Raw genomic sequence first — 21,677 nt, forward strand, 5'->3', positions numbered from 1 at the left:
ATACAAAATTTATCAAGTCAAAGGCTGGGGTCGGCTTATCTAAGGAGTCAACATTTTATTGGAAATGTAAAGTTAGAATAGTGACGTCACGGCTCGACTCGATCTATTGTCATTATTGTGCTCTGCATTTCCGCTTTCATAAAGGTTTAATATTGCATTTTAACACAAGCTATTACAAATAAAAGATATTAAAATTGTATATATATGTTCATCTTTAATAAATGTTGGTGTTTAAAAGTTATTTAGTAATATTTATCTGTTTAAACAACAATAAATGGTGACCGATCAAAACAATTTCGGAAAACTTCGCAGGTCACGTGTCATTACAAAACTGCTTACTAAAACCGGTGAACACGTTAATTGTTCCAGCTTCATTTGTTTTGTTTGTCGGCTTGGGATTAATCGACACGGGTGGTTGGGTATGGTAGGGTATAGCCGACTAGTAATGAAAAGACCGATTAGCACAATCAACAATGCAAACAGTCACTGTGTTTTTAACGTGTGGCTGCAATCAAGAATGTTTAGGTATATTTCGCTATCTTGGTACTTATATTTTACGAGAAATAAATTAACCGGACACCGTTTCTATAAATAGAAATCGGCTACTGCTTCCGGATAAGTTTGCTGTGACAAATGACGTTTGAAAGCAGATGTACTTTGTCATTTTGTAGAGACCACACAGACATCTGACTTGGTTAGTTTTATATAGGGGGGTCGGCTTATATACAAGGTCGATAATTTTAAAGCCGATTTGGAGGGTGAAACTAGGGGGTCGGCTAATGCATGGAGTCGGCTAATACACAGCGATATACGGTAGCAAATTATAACCAATTTAAAGCAACTGAATTAGCAACTTATAACCAATTTATATCTGCTGAATTAGCAACTTATAACCAATTTATATCTACTGAATTAGCAAATTATAACCAATTTAAATCAGCTAAATTAGCAACTTATAACCAATTTAGGGAGGGGGAAGGAAAAGGGTGACTTACACTGTACAAGTGATTAATATTATAGGAAGAGGGGGGGGGGGGGAGAGAGGAGGTGTCTAATCAATAAGCACCGATTGTGTAAGCATAAATATATTTATTCAAAATAAAGTTTAAATTATAAAATGTTACGTTTTGATACAATCATTAGAAGGTGTTTAAATACCACCATTAAGACCCTCTCATCTTTGGCATAACCATTACATTAGAAACAAAAATGAAACTTGTGATGAAAAACAACCAGGCTACATAGTGCATACTTTCATACAGGTTTGGCTACTATAAGCCATTCGATTAAACTGACTGGATATACAACACAGCACCCCCATACTTCAGGTGTAATATTTGTGTAAAACCAGATCATTTGTACTGTGAAACCAGTCTAAACCAGACCTGGAACAAACCAGAATTCTGTCAAAACCGGCCAAGTTTCATGGTCCCAAATGTTTTAAATTCTAAAATGTGAACCTTTAAACACTGGATCCTGTCTAAATCAGATAAATATTAAGTCATGAGGTGATCCGGTTTAGACAAGTTTCACTGTATTAGTAACCATTCTAAACAGATATACCTCAAGCTACGGTTTACGTAAAACCTTGTCGGAGAAAGTGCATATAAAAATACCCTTTGCTAATCAGACATAGTTGTTTTAGTGCAGAAGGAAGACAGATGATTAACTACCCTTTAAGAGACATGATTGTTATGACAACCATGATAACAGCTTATTTTGGTTCCATTTTTCAAATGATTAAGTTTAATTACATGTATATGTATGCTATTCTGGGCATATACAACATGGAGGCAGGATGTAACCCAGTGGTATTACTGGTATGGTGTTGGTTTAGGATTCATCTCATCAGTTGGCCCATTTCATGTTCCAGCCAGTGCACCACGACTGGTATATCAAAGACCGTGGTATGTGCTATCCTGTCTGTGGGGTGGTGCATATAAAAGATCTTTTGCTACTAATGAAAAAATGTAGCGGGTTTCCTTTCTAAGACTATATGTCAGAATTACTAAATGTCTGACATCCAACAGACAATGATTAATAAATCAATGTGCTCTAGTGGTGTGTTAATTGATATGAACTATAATGTGACCAATCCTACAGTATGAATGATTGGAAACAATTAAGTGATGCCAGAAAACTATCCATTAAAAGCCATGCATTTACTATGCATTAGGACTGACAAAGCACATATCAAGATCATGGTAAGTTTACCAATACAATGTAGATATGGACCTTGCAATCCCATAATATTGTGGAAAAGTATTATTTGTAAAGTGCCAAAAGATGCTTCAAAACTGCTTACTGAAATATTCACTATATTTTGGGACCAATTATGAAAACCGTAAACCTTTATAACCCATGCTTTCTAAGTTTTTTTTCTAATGTAACTTGTACATCCAATTTACCAAAAACTACAGTGTAATATTTGTGTGTGTGTGTGTGTGTGTGTGTGTGTGTGTATATATATATATATATATATATATATAATTTAAAAAATAGATTCCTTTCAATCGGTAGTATTTGCAATGACACATTACCGAGAGCCCCATGTTTACACAAAGATGGCTACAGAACTATACTGCCCCACTGACCACCATGTGTTTACATGTTTTATACATACATAGCACGTTATCTACGGAGCTTACGTAGTAAGCCACACAATGTTTACTCAAAGGAAGACTCTTCCACACATATATACAGACACCTGGGACATGAGGCTGAAGATGACGCAGGTGTAGCTAGACTGAAGCCAATACAGGCATGGATTAAGAATAAGGTAAAGGGCAGGGTAGACGTTACTGGCCATATGGAAAGAATGGCTATAGTGCATATTTCCATATAGGTTTAGCTACTATATGCCATCTGATTAAACTGGCTGGATATACAACACAGCACCTCCATATTTCAGGTATAATAACCAGATCATTTGTACAGTGAAACCAGTCTAAACTGGACCCGGGACAAACCAGAATATTGCAAGAATGGCCAGTTGAACAAGCATTCTGAAAGTACTGCTCATACAAAGCAATACATGTATGTGTCCCCTAACATATTAAAACAATGACCAGTTACAAAACCATTCAGAGAGTTCTGCTAACATACCCCTACCAGGCACAACAACATTTTGTATCCTCTAAGTCCCCTAACATTTCCCTATTATGTCAGAATTACAAAAATGTTCACACACAACTGCAGGTGATTGATCCATATTGGTGGATACATTAGGTTTTATCAATGGGGGTGGGGGGGTGGGGGGGGGGGGGTATTCAGGATTCTGTGGAAATATCTGTTGTCAAAGTACATACATGCAGTACATACTTCAACAATGCTACTAACATTAACATTTTACCTTTCTTTTCTAATACATGTAGTAATATATACTCTTCAAAAGAAGAAACGCAAAACCACATTGTCGTAACATTTGGAGAATTGATTTAATTATTGAATGGTGAGTCCGATAATTACCAAATGTTGCAGGAGTGTTCACAGTTCACTCTAGTCCATTGTGAGTAAGTGATAGGACACACCACCAAGGTCAAGGTCATCTGGAGTCAATACCGGGTGTGGCCTCCGCGTGTGTTGACAACTGCCTGGCACCGCCTGCCCATTGAAGCAACCAGAGTACGGATGACGTCCCGGGGGATGGTGGCCCACTCAGCCTGCAAGGCTGCTGCCAGCTCGGGCAGGGTGTGGGGCTGTGGTTGTCGCTGTCGGAGGCGTCGGTCCAACTCGTCCCATAGATGCTCAATTGGGTTCAAATCCGGTGATATCGATGGCCAAGGAAGGACATTAATGTTGTTGTTCTGTAGGAAAGCCGTTGTGAGACGTGCTGTGTGAGGCCTGGCGTTGTCATGTTGGAACACTGCGTTGGCGTTGGCCATAACTGGAACGATGTGTGGCCGGAGGATCTGGTCAATGTAGCCCTGTGCATTCAGGTTGCCCTGCACGTGGACCAGGTCAGTTCTGCCAGTGTGTGAGATGGCTGCCCACACCATGACACTACCCCCGCCGAATCTGTCCACTTCCTGCACGCAGTTTGCCGCATAACGTTCACCACGACGCCTATACACGCGACATCTTCCATCATGACGTCGGAGCAGAAATCGGGACTCGTCACTGAACCACACCTGTCTCCATCGCAGTTGAGGCCATTGTCGATGAATCTGGCACCACTGCAGTCGGAGTCGACGGTGTTGTGGTGTTAAGATGACACCTCGAACTGGACGTCTGGCACGAATTCCTACCTCACGTAGGCGGTTCCGTATGGTCTGGTCGGATATCCTGCGCAAACCTGGTATTGCTGCGGCTGTGGAGGTGGCAGTAGTCAATCGTTCCCGAAGGTGGCGTACCCGGATGTAGCGGTCCTGCCCGGGGGTATTGTCCCGTGGTCGACCGGATCTAGGGAGGTCACGTGTTGATCCATGTTGCTGGTAACGGTCCCACAGTCTGGAGATGGTGCTTGGGGACACATGGAATGCCCTGGCAACGGCCGTTCTGGATTCGCCTGCGTCTAGTCGGCCGATGGCATTGTTTCTCTGCGGTTCACTGAGACGTGGCATGTCCTGGATTGTCAACTGTCGGCCAGATACAGAGGCCAGGCAAGCAAACACCCTGCACTTTTATATTGTCGGTGTTCATGTTGCACGTGGAGACAACGCACGTGCAGTGGTGACATGGTTTGCACGTGGCTGCGTTTTTGCGAATATTCACATTTTGGAACTTTATTGTACAGTAGCTGCGTTTTATCGAATGTAACCGTGAGAATGTGTTTGGGACATGCAATGACCTTATATTCACAAAGCATGAACCGGTAGGAAACATAAAATCGGAGTTATAACCCATTTGTGTTTCTTTTTTTGAAGAGTATATATTAACTAATTAAGCATGTGCCTTTAAATATACTAGTCAGAATGAGTCTGTCTCTTAAAATATACTAACCAGAATGAGCCTGATCCAGCAAATAAAAAAATATACTACTAACATGGTAGAATAAGCTTGTTCATTAGACTGGGAATAATATTAGTAGTACATGTATTACAAACTCTTCAAAAGAAAATTAAAATAATTAAATTTCAATACAATTTATTCAATTAATATATTAGGAAATCTGTGTCAAAGAATGTTAAATTTAAATGTAACAAATAATAAACAGTGTCCTACTTAACACATACAGATGTCTTGAGAAGGGCAAGTTTTGGCTTGACTGCATTTAATAAAGGTAAGCATTAATTTGTCTGCGCTTTAGTAAAATAGAAATCAATAAATCTACACAGGCTGATCAATCAAACCTATATCATTGGTTATGGTGTAAAAGGAGAAACACACTGTCATCAAGGAATATTTGGAATGTATTTTTCCCACATATATGCAACACAACACATACCATTAGCCTTTGACATACTAGTCACTGAAGACCAGATGAAACAGAAAACAAAAGCAAAAATAATTATCTGTTCATAGGATATCATCCTAAAAATTTCTGAATGTCTGGGAATGGGAAGAAATGAATTTAAGGAACTGTAATCCCTGTCTGTATAAATACCAAAAAATACATTCCTTGAAACCTGTCAGAGGTTGGCTTCCTACACAAATACTAAAATACTAACAGCATTCCACAGCCTTTGGTACACATGTACCAGTTGTTGAGCTAGCATCGGTCAGTGATATGCAGCTTTAACCTTCACAATGAAGGAAGGAAATGTTTTATTTAACGAACCTCCACAATGAGCCTATAGCAGAGCATTTACTTGAGTGAAAAAAAGAAGTGTTTTATTTAACGACGCAGTCAACACATTTTTTTTATGGTTATATGGTGTCAGACATATGGTTAAGGACCACACAGATATTGAGAGAATAAAACCCGCTGTTGCCACTTCATGGGCTACTCATTTCGATTAGCAGCAACGGATCACACATACAGGATAGCTCAAACCACGGCCTTTGATGTACCTGTTGTGGTGCACTGGATGGAACGTGAAATAGCCCAATGGGCCCACCGATGGGGATCGATCCCACACCGACCATGCATCAAGTGAGCGCCTTACCACTGCTACGTACGCCCCTCTACTTGAGAGATGCATGGAGTGGAATACAAACTCAGTACATTCTTCTAGTCTTAGAGTCCAGACTAACAGGTAAGTTGTACAATCATGATCCCAGCTGACATCACCCAAAGAAGGGCATTGATTTATTAATCATTGGCTATTGGATGTCAAACATTTGGTAATTTTGACAGTCTTAGAGAGGAAACCCACTACATTTTTTCATTAGTAGGAAGGGATCTTTTATATGCACCATCCCAGACAGGATAGCACATACCACAGCCTTTGATATACCAGTCATGGTGCACTGGTTGGAACGAGAAATAACCCAATGGGCCCACTGATGGGGCCCAGCTGACCAATGCTCCACTAAAGTAAAGTATGTTTATTTTGTTCAACAACACCACTAGAGCACATTGATTAATTAATCATCAGCTACTGGGTCTTAAACATTTGATGGTTGTGACACACAACTTCAGAGGAAACCTGCTAATTTTTCCATCAGTAGCATGTGATCTGTTACCTGCACTTTCCCCACACAGGACAGCAGATATCACAACCTTTGATATACCAGTCATGGGTCCACTGGTTGGGCAAGAAATCCAATCAGAGAATGGGTCCACCGAGGGGTTTTGATCCTTCGACCCAAGCACCCGAGACGAGTGCTCTACCGACTGAGCTAGAATCTCAGCCATGGGTAGCATGTAAGTATACTGGATTACAAACCCATTACCTACCAATCGTTATTAAACAGTATGATCAAGGGACCAGTCATAATTTTAAGCCTACACTACACTGAAGGCTTTAACAAAGTCTTACTCGTCTAGAATTTGTAACAAATGACATGTTGCTAAATTCTGAAGACCTTGCCCACGTCTTTAGCCTGGATTTGTATACGCATGAACCCAATTGATGACCACACCACCAACACTGGAATGTAATGAAATATAAACTGAGTACCTACCAGACATAATCAGGATAATAATACGAGCGGTCTGCGAATGAGGCCAGTTTGAGCTGAATATTGACAAAACCAGAGCCAGACACACAGAACGCGCAATCGTGTCTGGCTGACCCTGGAGACACGGCAGTGATGATGATGAAGGAATAATCGAGTCAGCTATCAATCAATATTGTTGCAATAATTCACAGTGTTTACCGCACCGCTGCTCATGGGATCACACCCATGCTAACAGACAAAGCAAAGCAGAAGTGATAGCTTCCAATCCAAGAATATCTTGAGGAACATTTGTGTAATGTGAGGACATTAAATAAAATATAAGATTAATTCCCTTGAGATTGTTTTGTTTAGAAATTTCCATAGTAATAAAGTGTAGTAATAAGTGTAGTAACAATTCAAGGATATGATTACAAAACTAAAATTCATAACTTTAAAAAATGTATAGCTTTGCCTTTACTAATGCATGGTCATAATATATATCAGTTTGTAATTACAATTGGATTGACTGGAAATGTGGGTTTTTTTTAATGGAATACTTACACCCTTCATTTGCACACCATGCTGATGTATAATTAATAAAAAATATTATGAAATAGAATAGACTCTTGTTTCTATTAATCTTTCATATCTTGGATAATGATGATTTAAATATTATGCCTAAGTGAAGCTCAAAACTTGACATAATATGGCATCATTCCATAAAGAATCAAAACAATCCATCAAAAAACTGATCTTACAAAACATATGTACTGGATAGACCCGGCAAGTGTAGTGGTATATTAACATACCGGTATATTCAACCTGTTTAGTTTAGGAAAAGGCCAGCAGGCCTCTTAAGTTGGATAATTTGTGCTGAATAATCTGTATATATATATACAATATATAGTATTACATGTAAATAATATCAGGGTTACTGATAGAGTAAAACGGGTATGGCGACATACCCAAATTTTACTTTTTTAAAGTTAACTTTTACACAAAATTAATTACTCTTATCATTACTGTATGATTTTCTTAACCCTAACCCTAACCATAACCCATTTTCATTCTGGAGGGAGGACAGTGGTTGAATTCAATTCCATAATGCAATACCCAAAAATGTCTTTTTGGCAGAAACACTGTGTATATGCAATACAATAGGTTTTCAATCAATTCAATCATTTAGAATCAACATTGGGAGAGGAAGGAAGGAAATGTTTTTTATTTAACGACACACTCAACACATTTTATTTATGGTTATATGGCATCGGACATATGGTTAAGGACCACACAGATAGTGAGAGAGGAAAACCGTTATCGCCACTTCATGGGCTACTCTTTTCGATTAGCAACAAGGGATCTTTTATATGCACCATCCCACAGACAGGATAACACATACCACGACCTTTGATATACCAGTCGTGTTGCACTGGCTGGAGTGAGAAATAGCCCAATGGGCCCACCGATGGGGATCGATCCCAGACTGACCGCGCACCAAGCGAATGCTTTACCACTGGGCTATGTCCTGTTCTCGCATTGGGAGAGGATGCATAAATTATGAGAAAAATTTGTATTTTTTAACATTGCCCAACTGACTAGTATTAGAAAAGGTCACAGTGTGTAGATGTGTTGTAAAAACAAGTCGTGGCACCAGGCCAGCTTCATGTTGAGATGCTGCCTCTAGGTCTCTCAAGATGAAAGATAGCAGGAGCCTCCGGCTGACTCTCACATTCCTACAAACTATAACAGAATGTCAAGCAGCTATATACTCCCCTACACAAACTGTTCAGACTTCATGTTGGAGAACAACAACAAATATAATTAACTACTTATCTTTCAAAACAGCTCTTTGGCAAATGGAGAGAAAAAGTCTTTAGATACAGAAGGAAAATGTCTTTGAGGTAAATGTTTATAAGTCATAAAACTTGAAAACGCTTTCTAGACTTTTAATTTACAGAATCCTGTAGAGTATCTTCACAATCAATGGTACATGCAATACATGTATTATTACTGGGATGCGACTCCAAATATCAATATTGTAAATGCAGTGTTCGAAATAAGCACTTGTCCGTTTGTCCCGAAAAGTGAAAATCTATTCGGACTAGCAAAATGTGCCTTGATGGTTGTCCAGTGGACAAGTAGAAATTTTCACTGCAATTTTATTCTGAGCAATCAAAAACATCATCCTGGTACTTGAATAAAACAAATAATTTATTTGGACAAGTGAAAATATTGGTGGACAAGTAATTTCTAGATGTATTTGTCCGGTGGACTAATGATAAATTATTCTTATTTCTATCACTGTAAATGTGGATTTAATATTAACTGAATGAATGTAATGGTGAGAGTCTGATTTACTCTAAGCTTAGCATATTGAGCCTAGAGATTTATTCTGCTATGCGTTATATTCAGGAATATAACTTAAGACACTGCAGAATATTTATAGTAAGTCTAAAACTAACCCTAACCCTAACATTCAAATGGAATAAATAATGGCAATGCAGTATGAAAATTTCAATCATAGCCAGAATATTTTATATACAGAACTTAGAGAATAACTAACGAGCTACGAGGAATTACGGATTATCTGTCCCGAGTTAATTAATGTTGTAAACCCGAGCCTCTGGCGAGGGTTTTACAGCATTAATTCACGAGGGACAGATAATCCGTAATTCCTCGTAATGAGTTGGTTATTCTCTTTATTACCCATTGTCAATCTTTAACAATTTTAAAAGTATATTTACGTTCTCGCTGCTGTAACAACTAACATGCTCTACCAGCCATAACAATATATTCATACGCGCCGTTACCGGTGCACACCCAACAGTATCCACCAAAGAATAGTTCCAAAACAAAACCCAGTAAAAATAATAAAATAAAAACATTTTTAAACATTTGTACATATATTTTGATTTTTAATTCCGTAAATGTTCGTATCGTAAAAAAATATTTGAAGTTCGTAGTAATAGTTTGACCGATGAATGGAATCATGAATGAACAAAAAGTAGTCCCGGCAGTATGTAATTGCCAATCAAATCTTGTCTTTTTAAAGCCAGCCAATCAGTGACTGTAGAAGCAATCTGCACACTGTGCAGAGATCGAAAAAATATTACCCCGTATATTTGAGCCCATATGGGTAATAAATAAATATATTATTGCTTACAGATCCACCCACATCAGGTGTATCAAAGGCCTTGTAGCTGTAAAACTTGTCAAGTCTTGGCTGTAAATCATTAACCTATAATTACGCAGCAGATGTCTTCTCAAACACTCTAGACTAAAGTTCTGACATCAAATAACCTCCAACTACACAAACACACGGTACTTACAGCGGCATAGGAAAAGTAAAGTTTGTTTTATTTAACGACGCCACTAGAGCACATTGATTTTTTATCTTATCATCGGCTATTGGACGTCAAACATATGGTCATTTTGACACTGTTTTAAAGAGGAAACCCGCTGTCGCCACATAGGCTACTCTTTTTTCGACAGGCAGCAAGGGATCTTTTATTTGCGCTTCCCACAGGCAGGATAGCACAAACCATGGCCTTTGTTGAACCAGTTATGGATCACTGGTCGGTGCAAGTGGTTTACACCTACCCATTGAGCCTTGCGGAGCACTCACTCAGGGTTTGGAGTCGGTATCTGGATTAAGCGGCATAGGAAGGTGCAAAAAAGTGGAGGTGGGAGACACACACACACATATATAAATATAAATATATATAAACAATCGCTGCTGCTACAGGATCAAAAGTGGAGGGGGCATATGGCCCCTTGCACCCCCCTCGCTTCATATGCCAGTGACTTATATGATCAATGTCTGTTTGTACACGAAGCTTCACCGCCTTCCATTACACTAAACGCAAGTCTGGTAAGCACCATGAATGAGGATCTGTTTCCTAATTAATTACATTAACATTTTAAAGGCAGCCAGTTTGAAATATATCAGTAACAGTCACGCACATGTAACACATGATACAATCATTGGTTTAGAGAAATGAAACATTCCTTTGCCATGTCAGGGTCGCAGCATACTAACTGCCTGACATGATTTATTACACTGTCCATATTTTGGCATATATATATACAAACAGCACATTAATTAGTTGTGCTCTGTGTAATAAAATGTTGGAAACAACAGTGAATAGTTTTGAAGATCGAATTAAAGAAGTAAAATGTTGATACAAATTATCGGAAATCAGAGATTTTTTTTTTTTTTTACAAAATAATAATCTGCTGTCGTTTTTTGTGTGAAAAGACCATGACAACATTTTATATGATAAATTAAAACAATATAAATATTACTAATATAGGTACATATCAGGTGTATCAAAGACCTTATAGCTCTAAAACTTGTCAAGTCTTGGCTGTAAATCATTAACCTATACTTACGCAGCAGATGTCTTCTCAAACACTCTAGACTAAAGTTCTGACACCAAATAACCTCCCAATTACACAAACACACGGTACTTACAATGGCGTATGAAGGTGCAAAAAAGTGGGGGTGGGAGACACACACATACACACATATATATAAATATATATAAACCATCACTGCTGCTACTGGATCAAAAGTGGGGGGGGGGGGGCAAGGGGCCCTTGCCCCCCTCGCTTTGTACGCCAGTGACTTATATGATCAATGTCTGTTTGTACACGAAGCTTCACCGCCTTCCATTACACTAAACGCAAGTCTGGTAAGCACCATGAATGAGGATCTGTTTCCTAATTAATTACATTAACATTTTATTAATTTTAAAGGCAGCCAGTTTGAAATATATCAGTAACAGTCACGCACATGTAACACATGATACAATCATTGATTTAGAGAAATGAAACATTCCTTTGCCATGTCAGGGTCGCAGCACACTAACTGCCTGACACAATTACACTGTCCATATTTTGGCATATATATACAAACAGCACATTAATTAGTGGATAGTTTTACAGATCAAATTAAAAACGTAAAATGTTGATACCAATTATCAGAAATCAGAGTAAATTTTTTTTATTTTTTTTACAAAATAATAATCTGCTGTCGTTTTTTTGTGTGAAAAGACCATGACAACATTTTATATGATAAATTAAAACAATATAAATATTACTAATATAGGTACATATGGTAACATATACCTGTACATATTATGTTTAAACCCCAAAACTGGTATATCAAAGGCCATGGTATATGCTATCCTGTCTGTGGGATGGTGCATATAAACGATCCCTTGCTACTAATGGAAAAATGTAGCAGGTTTCCTCTGATGACTACGTGTCAGAATTACCAAATGTTTGACATTCAATAGCCGATGATTAATTAGTCAATGTGCTCTAGTGGTGTATGTCGTTAAATAAAATAAACTTTTTTTTATGAAAAGACCATGACAACATTTTATATGATAAATAAAAATAAAAATATATAAATATTACTAGTATATATGGCAACATATATACCTGCACATATTTTATCTCTAAAAGACAGCTTTGTGTTTATGTGACACATTATTAAACAGGTTTTGATGGTAATGTATTATACATGAAGATCACTTAGATGTACATGCATATCAACTCCCATCATCAAGTTTTGTAATTTATGCGTGCTGCATGTCATGCAATTCAAATAAGTCACATTTACTTTTATTTCATTTATTTCCAGTGCTATAAAAGGCATTGATGCATTCATTGATTAAAACTAGTTTTCCTGCGTGACATTATGACATATATATGCAGATATTATAGATACAAATGTACGTACATGCACATGCACCAGCAGGACATTTTTAAAACTGATTTCTCTTTGTAATAAACCAGTACATTTTATGGTTAATACTTTTTTCTTTTTAATGTAAAGGCCAGTATTAGATATGTCACCGGCCTCGGTGGCGTCGTGGCAGGCCATCGGTCTACAGGCTGGTAGGTACTGGGTTCGGATCCCAGTCGAGGCATGGGATTTTTAATCGAGATACCGACTCCAAACCCTGAGTGAGTGCTCCGCAAGGCTCAATGGGTAGGTGTAAACCACTTGCACCGACCAGTGATCCATAACTGGTTCAACAAAGGCCATGGTTTGTGCTATCCTGCCTGTGGGAAGCGCAAATAAAAGATCCCTTGCTGCCTGTCGTAAAAAGAGTAGCCTATGTGGCGACAGCGGGTTTCCTCTAAAAACAGTGTCAGAATGACCATATGTTTGACGTCCAATAGCCGATGATAAGATAAAAAATCAATGTGCTCTAGCGGCGTCGTTAAATAAAACAAACTTTACTTTTAGATATGTCTAACCAGAGAACACTAGCTCAAATGAAAAATACTAAACCACTGATCCATAGTTAGAGCTAATACAGATCTATGTGTACTTTTACAAATACAATAAAGTAAGTTTTACATATATATAACTACTGTCGTTACTAAATCAATAAAATAACCAATGACACTGTGGTGTACTGGCTGGAATGAGAAATAGCCCAATGGGCCCACCGACGGGGATCAATCCCAGACCGACCTCACATCAGGCGAACGCTTTACCACTGGGCTTCTTCCCTCCCCCATCATCAGTGTGAGCGATTTATAACAAATTATTAGATAAATGTACAAGCTAGTCGGAAATATATTTTTAAAAAAATCAACCATGTCTTATCACCATATTCAGTTTCATATTTCAAGACAACATTCTTGGCCCAGTAGGGGTGTTTAAATGGCAGAGACAAATCCATGATACTAAAGCCTTAAATTACCATGCTTGGTTGACCCGAATTTGGAAATGTCATCGTAAACAAGAGTTTTATCACAGCCAACCGACACTTATTACCCTGATAATGGAAGAGATTCAAAGAATGCTTGGCACCAGTTTGATTATTGGTTTTGTTAAGAAATTTTAAAGACCAAAAATTATCACAAGGAGCATAAACATTATCACTCCATCTTGTACTGGCACAGGTACATATATACTGCTGGAAAACGAACATGGTTTTTTTGTTGGTGCTGTCAAATTCTGAGACTGTACTAAACAACAACAAAAGTCATCAGTATACTGCACTGCTATAAACTCTTTGAAAATCTACATTGCAGTGGCGTAGGAAGGTGCCAAAACGTTTTGGGCACGTGCACGCATGCACACACACAAACACACACGCACTGAGATATATATATATATATATATATATATATATATATATATATATATATATATATATATATATCATCGCTGCTGCTACTGGATCAAGAATGGTAGGGGCACATGCCCACCCTCCTTTCTACGCCAATGCATTGTGTATATTACCTGTAGTTAAACTAGCTAGAAATATTTAAATATCCAACCCCTGCAATTGTCCACGGCAATCGGCAATGCCGTGGAGTTCTTAGTTCTCCACAGAATGTTTTTGCCTTGGACTACATGTATATATTCAAGTTGTTTTTTAATGGCAAGTTTTTTTTCCCGGTGGACATTTTTTTCATTGCAGGAGTTGAATATCAATACCCGATTATCTTTTATAGACAGGTGCTTTTTGTAACAAGTTTGTTTAAAATTTGTTTTGTTTAACGACACCACTAGAGCACATTAATTTATCAATCAACGGCTATTGGATGTCAAACATATGATAATTTTGACAGTCATTAGAGAAAACACGCTACATTGTCCATTAGTAGCAAGGGATCTTTTATATGCACCATCTCATAGACTGGGTAGCACATACCATGGCCTTTGATATGCATGTATTGTGGTGCTTTTTGTAACAAGTCTGACAGTAATGTAAACCTTTTCTTAGTTCTCAACACATTCATATTTCATCTCATCTGCAATTCAGAAGCCATAAAGAGTCCCTTTACATTTTTATTGATCTATAAAACTAGGTAATATATTTTAGTTTTAACCTACATTTTCCCGTTTATTAACATAATGCCAGAAACATAACATTATGCAGACTACAAAACTAGGATTGGCTGGATGGTATTTTCATTCTGAACTTTACTTTATTTCATCCATTAATCAGTCAAATATATGACAGGTTAAAAATGGTTCAATATCAAGCGACAAAGTGAGCCTCACGGGTTAAAGGTTATTGCCATGAAACTGATGAGTGCAATGCACATCAAAGAATTAATCAATCACTAAATAAATATTATTTTGATCAGATATAAAAAGGAAAAAACCCATCATAAAACATATAATGATATCTATTAAGCAGGCATGTAACAGAGTACATGTATATAAAAGAATAAAGGCCTGTTGTTAAAATGCCTGTTATTAAATATGCTGGGTCATAAACCAATTGACTGATTATTAGAAGTGGTTGCTTAAATAGAGAATAATACATCAGTGGCCATTGGGTACCATATATCTCACGACGAGTTGTTTTAAAATGTATCTAACGAGCAAAAGTGAGTTTGATATATTTTTAAATGAGTTGTGAGATAAATGGTATCTAACAGACACAAATGTATTATTCTATTTCTTACATATCCTAAAAAACCAGGTTTTAAACAAATTTTAACATCTTTTTTGACTAAAAATATTTACAGCCATTGCACTTGTAGCTGACTTGCGCGTCACAGACACATGAATGTCAAATTAACATATGTCACAGTCTAAGCAATTTCCATCATGTAGTTTTTCATTGGTTGTATGACATTGGTGACCTGGTCATCACCTATGAGCAGCCAGTCGCATGTCTTGAAATTGTTAACACACGTACATGTGTTAACAACCATGTGTAACCAAAAATAACGCATGTGTTTTCACCAACGGGTGTGTAAGAAGCAGGTTTTACTGTACATGAATAATAATTATAGTTACCAGGCCTAACATTTCATCAAATTCTACCAAAGATCATATGGATTCCCACCACATTATCCAAAATGTTCATGTTTTTTTTTTTTTACAATAATGCTAAATGAGAAATTAATTCAGAATTTGATGCTGATAAATAATATAAATTTCATATTATATGGAAATGGAAATTATATTTTCTAATGGATGTTGCATGAACAATGAATGTCAAGCTATAGTCCGTCCCACAAGGAACGCCTTTTTTCATACTATGAAATTTACTACACTTTATTTGTTTCTGAGCCAACTGATTCGTAAATTGCACACAAAAATAGTATAAATTTTTTTATTTCTAAAACATTTTTACTTTTGTTATTACATCAAACCAAACTGAAATTATTTATAAAAAACATTTTTATAGAATGATGGGACAAACTATAGATGTTACAGGAATCTCATTATTTCTCATTTATGGATACACAGATTTGTTAAAACAGAGACCTGACTGCAGACCAGGCCTGGTGCTTATAAAACTTTAAAGTCTAATGTTATGACAACGCCATACAAATTGTATGTGTGTGATGTCATTAGAGATTGAGTCTGGACTCTAATAGAGTCTGAGACAATAATGTCATGACAACGCCATACAAATTGTATGTGTGTGATGTCATTAGAGATTGAGTCTGGACTCTAATAGAGTCTGAGACAATAATGTCATGACAACGCCATACAAATTGTATGTGTGTGATGTCATTAGAGATTGAGTCTGGGCTCTAATAGAGTCTGAGACAATAATGTCATGACAACGCCATACAAATTGTATGTGTGTGATGTCATTAGAGATTGAGTCTGGGCTCTAATAGAGTCTGAGACAATAATGTCATGACAACGCCATACAAATTGTATGTGTGTGATGTCATTAGAGATTGAGTCTGGACTCTAATAGAGTCTGAGACAATAATGTCATGACAACGCCATACAAATTGTATGTGTGTGACGTCATTAGAGATTGAGTCTGGGCTCTAATAGAGTCTGAGACAATAATGTCATGACAACGCCATACAAATTGTATGTGTGTGACGTCATTAGAGATTGAGTCTGGACTCTAATAGAGTCTGAGACAATAATGTCATGACAACGCCATACAAATTGTATGTGTGTGATGTCATTAAAGACCGAGACAGGATTCTTAAAACATTTTATAACCACGGGCCCTGGATTTAATTTTGGTTTAGCCAGTTTTCAGATATGTTGAATATTTCCTTGAAAATGATTAAAATGTGGGTAATTTAAGGAATATATTTTATAAGCCAAAGACTGCATAGTGTAGCCACTTTGTAAAAAAAAACCCACTTAGCAAGTGGCCAATTTGACAATGAACAGGGTGAGCCCTGTGAATGTCTGTATGTAAAACCCAAAGAATTAAACGTGTACGTACTCAGTGGAGGACTGCCATTCTGCACCCCGGTGCTGATGACTCCATTAGGCGCCGATGGCGTGGACGTGGCCTGTGGCTTGTCATTGATGATCAGAGGCGTCAGCGGTTCAACCTTCGACGTGTCCTGCTTCACCGGGGTCACCGGGCCTTCTTCCACCTGTCGCACTTCCTGCTCTTCGCCTCTTGCAGGCTTCTTCTCTTTGGACTTCATCTTCTCGCCCTTTGTTGGTGATTTAGTTTTGGGAGCTGATGCCGGCACGGTGTGTGATGGAGATGTTTCCTTTGGTTCTATGACAATCTCCCGGACCGGTGGACCTCCCCGCGGCTCCCGTTCTAGAGCCTCTATGTTGGGAGGCGTCGACTCACGGCTAGAAGTCCGCGACGTCTTGGACCCACGCTTAGAATGTTTGGGGGACCGCCGTGGTGATGATCGGCCATCTTCCTCACCCTCTCTGTGCTTCCCGGGCTTCTGACCTGCAAAACAGAATATTACAACAAGTTAAGGTTTTGTTCACAGAAGAGCAATTGCAGCAATTTGCAGCTCTCTGAATTTGTGGTGACAATTTATTACTTGGATATGGATACGGATATATATTATTGTTTGTAATTCAGTGAAACCAAAACCGTTTGTGGAATTATTAATATAAACATACAAAAATGTATATATATACTAATATATTAAGATATTCCCTTTCTCGATAAAAATATATATACATGTATATATACAATGTACACAGATATATATATATATATATATATATATGTGTATGTATGTATGTATGTATGTATGTGTATGTATGTATGTATGTATGTATGTATGTATGTATGTATGTATGTATGTATGTATGTATGTATGTATGTATGTATGTATCTATATATATATATATATATATATATGCTGTACATGTACAACTAGCTTGCAAAAATTCTATATTAGATGTATCTGTGCCCCAAATATTATTTTATGGTTTGCAGCAAATGAGGATTATTACATTACGAACTGAGAACACGTTGTGCGATGACACAGTAACAGACCTGGGGGCTGTAAAGCACATGTTATTGTTTGTAATTCATGAGAATCGCTTGTAACTGGTGTGTGTTCGGTCTGCGGTTTCCACTCCGCACAGATTAAACAGTGTGTGAAGTGTGTTTAGTCAACAGCAATGGTCACACACAGTAAATAACACTGTTTACCAAACTGGTAAGTTTTTCTTCTGCCTTTACAACTAACACATTATATGCTTTCATTGAAATAAGTCTGAAATGAATGCCAACAGTAACACCCTTGCAAAGTTCCACAAAGAAACCAAACATACATGTACATGATTTTTTTTAAATTCATCATTCTATATACACATGTAGCCAATTTAGACACATGCATACATGTATAAATAGAATACATACTATGCTGGCTACTTAATGCGTTTGTTGAAACATTTAATTTGACCAACTACATTGTTATGTTTAATGGAAGACCATGTTTTTTCATTAAATGGCATAGCCATGCATGTCAGAAGTAACCCAACATTTCTGGATGCTATTTATGGGCGTGGGTGTGGGTATTTGTGTCTAAAATAAATCTTCCAACAGTACAAAATATGGATCAGACCTAACTACAGGATTTACGGACAACTATTTATTTGCCCGGGTCTGGCAAATACGGTGCCAGTCCAACATGAAACACATTGAATTGAATGTAACAAAATACACTGTGTCTGTGCTGACGTCAACTACAGATCTGGCAAAAGACGTCACAGAACATGCGCTATAGTTTCATACTGCAAGACTGGCAGCTGCACAATGTTCAAACCTTTCTCATTCATTTTTATCAATAACAGGAAAGGTATATATATGAATCAATGTGGATTTTTCATACTTATTGTTGATGTTTATAGAAGAAAATTTATCTAAAGATGAACACATCAATATATATTGATAAGAAAGAAAGAAAGAAATGTTTTATTTAATGACTCACTCAACACATTTTATTTACGGTTATATGGCGTCAGACATATGGTTATGGACCACACAGATTTTGAGAGGAAACCCACTGTCGCCACTACATGGGCTACTCTTTCCGATTAGCAGCAAGGATCTTTTATTTGTGCTTCCCACAGGCAGGATAGCACAAACCATGGCCTTTGTTGAACCAGTTATGGATCACTGGTCAGTGCAAGTGGTTTACACCTACCCATTGAACCTTGCGGAACACTCACTCAGGGATTGGAGTCGGTATCTGGATTAAAAATCCCATGCCTCGACTGGGATCCGAACCCATTACCTACCAGCCTGTAGACCGATGGCCTATCCACGATGCCACCGAGGCCGGTGTATATTGATAACACGTTACAGTTACAGACCTAGACATTAAAATACACCAGACATGGCATCTGTACCATACTCGCCAGACCCAGACCCAGACCCAGACCATGTGTGTTTTGGTCCTAATTGTATTTGTGGCAGAAGATTTGGTTGGATCAGTGTAAAGCCTTCACTCCCTTTGTATGATTTCTGACTTAATAAAAACCTTTATATGTGGTTACAATTATCTTGGTTCATATCAAAGTGTTACGTCCCATACGTCAAATGAGATGTAACACTTCAACGTCATTGATTAGCTCGCTACTACCGTACCTACCGGAACTACAACCAAACGAGAGCAGTGATATAAATTAAAAGTAATAAATAGGGATATTAAACTCGCTAACATTTTGTATCATATTTATTTCCCTCATGAAATAATTTTCATTGTCAACTGAAAATGATTTGTCTCTAAACATACATTGTAAATATGAAATGGTAGCTTGTTTAACATCCTATAACTCCTTCCATACCTACCACTCATCATCAAAATGTTTTAGAACAGCTTACCCATACATTATGATGCACCTGTTAATGCTTTGACCAAGAAAAATAATCCATATATCAGCAAAATGCAAGTACAAGTGTAGTTGTGTTATTTATGACTGAAGTCCATCAAGATCCAGCCTGCATGTGGTCAATAAATCATCCACTGTACTTAAAGATGCCAGGTGACGGGCGGTAAATCACAGGTAACATCGTCCTGTCACTAACGACATATTTACTACCATCCATTGACCACCGACTGATAGACTGTCATCAAGTGATGTGTTACTGCTGCTGCTGCGGTTAGCAAGTCTCTTTTGCTTGTATACATCAGTTAAAAGCAACTGCACACATGGTATTTATGAGGTGCATGTGTATGGTGACTGAAGAGTGCATATTACATGCATACTGGTGTAGGTTCATCATGCTTGAAGGTAAAACTGCCTCGCACTACATCAAGGAATTCTGACAGCTCAAGATGCCCCGTCAGATATTTACAGAGTGAAAACAGCTGAAGCCCTGACTGATATACTATGTGACAGCTAGTTTTAACTATTCCCAATATTTATATTTATTACCCATATGGGCAGTGAGGTGTGGGTGAATATATTTTCTATCTTTCTCTAGGGAAAGATATCTTTCCCCGCTGACACCATGACGTTAGTTTGGTGACATCATCGGTTTCCTCGACTGTCAAGTCTCTCGTTGATGAGATTTTAAAAAAAAGAGTGAATGTTTAATGCAATTTGTTCTTGTTAACAATTAAACATGTTCCAAACTAATTTCTTTGTAGTTCATTCACTTCCCACTAGAAACATCAGTTCATTACGAATGTGACCTCTCTTGCTTACATTTGACTTGTGTACCTAAAGATAGCTTTTGACGTCATTGCTTTTCTTTCGTGACGTCATCAGTTTCCTCAGACTTTCATGTCTTGTATATTATATAGTTTGTGTTATGTAAGAAGTTTAAATTTTAAGTTTCTAAACTATTTATACTATGGGTAATAAATACAATAACCCACTTGATACTCGGAATTATGGATTATCTGTCCCTTGCTAAAGCTCGTGACTGACAACATTAATTTCACTTGGGATAGATAATCCAAAAAAGTTATTGTCTACATCAGACCTCTGAAAATTACGAGAGAACGATTGAGAACGACCATTTCGTTTGCGTGTGCAGTTGATATACAATATACAGAGTATGAAACCACTAATTTTTTTTTTTGGGGGGGGGGGGGATACTATTTTTTTTATGCAACAGCTACAAGTATTTCTATAAAAAAATGAGGGTTGCAAATACCAATAAAAACATTCTTTAGATCTCTTATATATGCATATATACACGGCCATTTTCTTGCAAGTAGATTAACTACATGTATGAAGCCTCACACATTCTGTGTGTGTATTGCCTAGGGGTGTGTTTTAGTGTATGGGAACGTTCAGGCCACTAGCTTTCAAGAGCAATCACTTGCATGTAGATGACCTCAGCTCAGTGACTGCAGTAACATAAGAGACCAGTCACTCACCTGTACATTAATAATTGTATTGTCATACTCACTCCTTCCTGAACAGACGTTTAATAAATGATAATATCAGAAATTGTACCCAAGAGGGCCTTGCTTGCACCTTTAGTTGATTGTCAAAA

At 37.6% G+C, this 21,677-nt stretch overlaps 1 protein-coding gene across 3 annotated transcripts in view; it reads right to left on the bottom strand.

Annotated features, from left to right (window-relative positions):
- Positions 1-21,677, bottom strand: part of LOC121384801 (actin-binding LIM protein 1-like) — a 96,165-nt gene that overhangs the window by 42,706 nt on the left and 31,782 nt on the right. For all 3 annotated transcript variants that reach the window (XM_041515385.1, XM_041515384.1, XM_041515383.1), the window contains exon 2: positions 17,181-17,654. In XM_041515385.1, coding sequence (XP_041371319.1) covers positions 17,181-17,654 — 474 coding nt within the window. The remainder of the gene's footprint in view (positions 1-17,180; positions 17,655-21,677) is intronic.

The sequence above is a fragment of the Gigantopelta aegis genome, chromosome 10 (genome assembly GCF_016097555.1).
Source record: "Gigantopelta aegis isolate Gae_Host chromosome 10, Gae_host_genome, whole genome shotgun sequence".
NCBI lineage: Eukaryota > Metazoa > Mollusca > Gastropoda > Neomphalida > Peltospiridae > Gigantopelta > Gigantopelta aegis.